The 1,176-nt window shown below is 36.2% G+C and overlaps 1 protein-coding gene across 1 annotated transcript in view; it reads left to right on the top strand.

Annotated features, from left to right (window-relative positions):
- Window positions 1–1,010, top strand: part of EMH_0046850 (uncharacterized protein) — a gene marked incomplete at both ends in the record, with an annotated part of 1,282 nt that extends 272 nt beyond the window's left edge. The window contains one exon of the mRNA XM_013496217.1: window positions 711–1,010. Within this exon, the coding sequence (XP_013351671.1) occupies window positions 711–1,010 (300 nt within the window). The remainder of the gene's footprint in view (window positions 1–710) is intronic.
- Window positions 1,011–1,176: the final 166 nt, after the last annotated feature.

Raw genomic sequence — 1,176 nt, 5'->3', positions numbered from 1 at the left:
AAAAAAAAAAAAAAGAAAATATGGATGGTTGGGGTGTATAGGCAGCTCTTTTTCTGTTTATTTTTTTTTATTTTCTTCTTTTTTTTATTTTTTTTTTTATTTTTAATAAAAAACAAACAAAAATAAACAAAAAACTAAAATTTTTATATTGCATGCGGTGGGGCTGTTGCGCTGTCGCTCCTAAACCCTAAACCCTAAACCCTAAACCCTAAACCCTAAACCCTAAACCCTTAATTGTTGTTATTTTTTTTTTATTTTATGCTGCAGCTAAATTTGTGTTGAAATAAAAAAGAGAAATAAATAGACAAACTGAGGGTTTAGGGTTTAGGGTTTAGGGTTTAGGGTTTAGGGTTTACGGCTCCTCGTTTGTTTTATGCAGATAAAGGAGAAAGGGTTTAGGGTTTAGGGTTTAGGGTTTTGTTGTTGTTGTATATAATAAGAGAAAGAAAAAGAAATAATAAAAAAATAAATAAAAATAATGAAATAAATAAAATAAACTACAAAAAGGAGACAGAGCATATATATTTACACACACGTATATATATATATATATATATATATATATATATATATACATATATATAATATGTATAATGCGTGTATAATATATAGTATATATATACATAAATATTATATATAAATAGAGAGAGAGACAGAGAGAAAGAAAGAGACAAAGACAGCAGCGGCTTGTTCTTCGTTTGCTGCTGCAGCGACAACAACAGCAGCAGCAGCAGCTGCAGCAGCAGCAGCAGCAACAGCAGCAACAGCAGCAGCAGCAGCAACAGCAGCAACAGCAGCAGCAGCAGCAACAGCAGCAGGAGCAACAGCAGCAGCAGCAGGAGCAACAGCAGCAGCAGCAGAAGCAGCAGCAACAGCAGCAGCAGCAGAAGCAGGAGCAACAGCAGCAGCAGCAGCAGCAGGAGCAACAGCCGCAGCAACATCAGCAACAGCAGCAGCAGCAACAGCAGCAGCAGCAACGGCAGCAGCAGCAGCTGCTGCTGCTGCGTTGATCGCGTTAGTACAAACAAAAATAATAAAAATAAAACTGCTTTTGTCTATTATTTATTTGCTGCTGCTGCAGCAGCAGCAGCAGCAGCAGCAGCAGCACAAATATATCTATCTATCTGTCTTTTTCTTTTTCTGTTTGTCTCTATTGTTATATATATTATAATAAAT

The sequence above is a fragment of the Eimeria mitis genome, genomic scaffold (assembly GCF_000499745.2).
Source record: "Eimeria mitis Houghton genomic scaffold, Emh_scaff1982, whole genome shotgun sequence".
NCBI classification, from domain to species: Eukaryota; Apicomplexa; class Conoidasida; order Eucoccidiorida; family Eimeriidae; genus Eimeria; species Eimeria mitis.
The sequence above is the reverse complement of the archived record's forward strand: the minus strand, read 5'-3'. Positions and strand labels throughout refer to the sequence as shown.